The sequence below is a fragment of the Haplochromis burtoni genome, unplaced genomic scaffold (assembly GCF_018398535.1).
Source record: "Haplochromis burtoni strain Fernald_Lab_line unplaced genomic scaffold, NCSU_Asbu1 Contig_4867, whole genome shotgun sequence".
Classification (NCBI taxonomy): domain Eukaryota; kingdom Metazoa; phylum Chordata; class Actinopteri; order Cichliformes; family Cichlidae; genus Haplochromis; species Haplochromis burtoni.
The window spans coordinates 1-2,842 of NW_024587228.1; the positions used below are offsets into that span (position 1 = coordinate 1).

The 2,842-nt window shown below is 42.4% G+C and overlaps 1 protein-coding gene across 1 annotated transcript; it reads right to left on the minus strand.

The window, feature by feature from the left end:
• Positions 1-399: 399 nt before the first annotated feature.
• On the minus strand, positions 400-2,638 carry LOC102291564 (dehydrogenase/reductase SDR family member 13; the record flags this gene model as incomplete). Its single annotated transcript, XM_005953507.2, is given in 3 exon segments — positions 400-2,000; positions 2,117-2,443; positions 2,515-2,638. Coding segments are annotated over 3 exon segments (711 nt in total), but the record flags the coding sequence as incomplete, so codon positions are not given.
• Between the last annotated feature and the right edge of the window lie 204 nt (positions 2,639-2,842).

Consider the following 2,842-nt stretch of genomic DNA (forward strand, 5'->3'; position numbering starts at 1 on the left):
GTGTACCTCTGGTGCAAATTACTGACCTCTGTCATCATTTTAGGTGGGGGAACTTGCACAATCGGTGGCTGACTAAATACTTTTTTGCCCCACTGTAGACATAGAAGAAAATGTGCTTGTGTGAATGTTGGTTAAAATGCTATAAAAGAACCAATTCTTATGCATTTTAACTGTTTATTCAGTTCAGAGTCACTGAGTGAGAGTCTGGCTACACAGGTCTCCATTTCAGTAAAGTAACAGGCATGTCTGGGGACTGTGTGAGCAAACTGGAATACCTGGAAAAGAACTCACACAGGCACTGGACGAGCAGAAAGGACCCAGCTGGCTGTTGTTAAGGATTCAATATTGAGGAAGGGGTACAAGAGGTGATCGAAGAATAACCACACTGATCCGGCCGGGTGAAGTCAAACGATGATTTTAATGCACGCGTGGGAAGATCACTTACACAGACAGCAATTGATCTTCGACTTAATCAAAGCATAAACAGATATTTTATACCATCAGAGTTTGAATTTAACGACGCCCCCTCATGCGTCATCAGACAGAATATATACATACGTCAAATCAAAACCACAATGACTTTTAACACAGTTTAAAAAGAACGTTGTCTTCTATCTTCATGGCCGGTATTTCCGGTCAACCCTTTGACTTCCAGTTCTCGTCTGGAAACTGTTCCTCTTTTGCAGAGACAATTTCGCAGTTACAAGCAGACATGACTAACCTCTCACCTATAAATGAGTCTAACTAATGTGTGTGTGTGTGTATATGTCACGACCTCACTCGGCACTCTATGTCACCTCTCACCTACTAACGCTCACAGTCAAACAGAGGCCACTGTCAAATGTGTCAACAGTTTACTAAAATTTATAGATGTAATATAAATTGAATAAATGTTTTAACCAACTGATACTACTTAAAACTCAATACAAGAATATGAACATATGAAAGATAATAAAAACGACCTGATATAAGTGTTTTGTAAGCATGTATTGCAATTCATTCTATGTTCTAATTTCCCTCAGCATGAATCACCTGGACAGTCACGCCAGTGAAGCTTAAGACCCTTAATGAACCGAACATCAACTCAAAATAAGCACAGATATGCAATATGTATAAAATAGTTATAACTGCATCTGGAATACAAGATTAATATGATAACAGTATGCATAACCATCTTAAAGCTATCTGTTACATTGTTAAAGCAATGATCATACTGCAGATTATATTGTGCTGGTAAAATACTTTTGTTCATCCCCACACTGTCAAGTTTGAGCCGGGAACCATCTTGCTGCGAGGCAAGCGAGCTAACAAATGCACCACTCCATAAAGCTATAGCAGTTTGTCCAAACTGTCACCTTCTTCCTTTGTTGCTTTTATCGAGGCGTTGCCACTGGCTTAACTGGTCCAAAAAAATGTAACCGTCATGTGAAAACAAAATGCCCAATTCACTGCAGTGCTGAGACGCAGATATGACTTTTAATGATAAAACATATCTACTTCATTAATACAAAACAACATGACACATACTGTAGAATATTCTTTCTACACAACAGTTAAAAAAACATATTATTCACTTGAGAATCTAAAATGGTCCCCATGTTGAAATTATAGCACAATGCCAGAGAACCTTAAGACCTGACATACCATCAGCCCAGCAATAGCACATAATAAAACCAAAGGTGTGGTATCGACTCTATGTTACAAAGTATTCACAGAGTCCTTGAATTTTTCTGGAGTCTCTTATGATAAGCCAGATAACCTCTCACTCACTTCCCACAGCTTCTTTGCCAGGGCATCATCTCGAGCTTTGACTCCTACTTGTTGCAGCGCACAATTGGAGAAGTAGCGTCCACTGAGGGGTTCAATGCCCTCTTGTAGAGCACAGTAAAGGGTGGTCTGTGACCCCCCCTCAAGGCTGAGGAAGAACAGCTTTGCAAAAGGCATCATGAGAAGCTGCAGCCACAGGCTCATACTGCGACCCAGCTCTGTGTAGATGACTCCTGGGAAGAACAGAGGTGATCTTAACTCAGAGGTACTCATTTGGACATGTAGTGTTGTAGTAGCTTTTGCTTGTGGTACATACAGCCTCACACCAAAAATGGAAGCAGACACTGACCTGGGTGCAGGCAGTAGCAGGAGACACTGGTGCCCTCCAGTTTGTTGGACAACTCCCTGGTAAAAAGCACATTACACAGTTTGCTGTTACAGTAGGCCTGGAAGCTGTCCCAGGTAGACTGACCTGACACCAAATCTTTCTGGGAATTAAGCAGAGAGAAGTCAATGGTTCCAAGGTGGTGCAGCAGTGCAGCCACTGTGACCACTCTACTGGGACCACACTGCTTTAGCCGCTCCAGGAGGAGATTGGTGAGCAGGAAGTGGCCCAGATGGTTCACACCAAACGCCATACCAAAACCCTCCTCGGTACATCCCAGGCCCATCACACCTGCAACACAAAGTTTCAGTCACTATCGATAGAACAGACAGGGAAATTTCTCTGTATGGCAACATTCCCACCTGCATTGTTAATGAGGATGTCCAGTCTGGGCTCGGTCTTCAGGAAGGTTTCAGCAAAGCTCTGAACAGATTTCAGACTCGCCAGATCCAGATGCATAAACACCACCTGGTTCTTGCCGCTCTCCTACTGGACAGAACTGCTGAGTAAGACAGGCTGCGATAGATCTGTCACATATCTGGCAGGACTGAACAATGATGGTGCATTTGAAAATAAAACCTAAAACACATCCTTATGTAAGCGCTAGAAATAGAGCTGATGTCTGTTTGATGCTTGTTGAATTACATGCTAACCATGCGTCTGATACCGAATACAAATAAAGTACCGTTT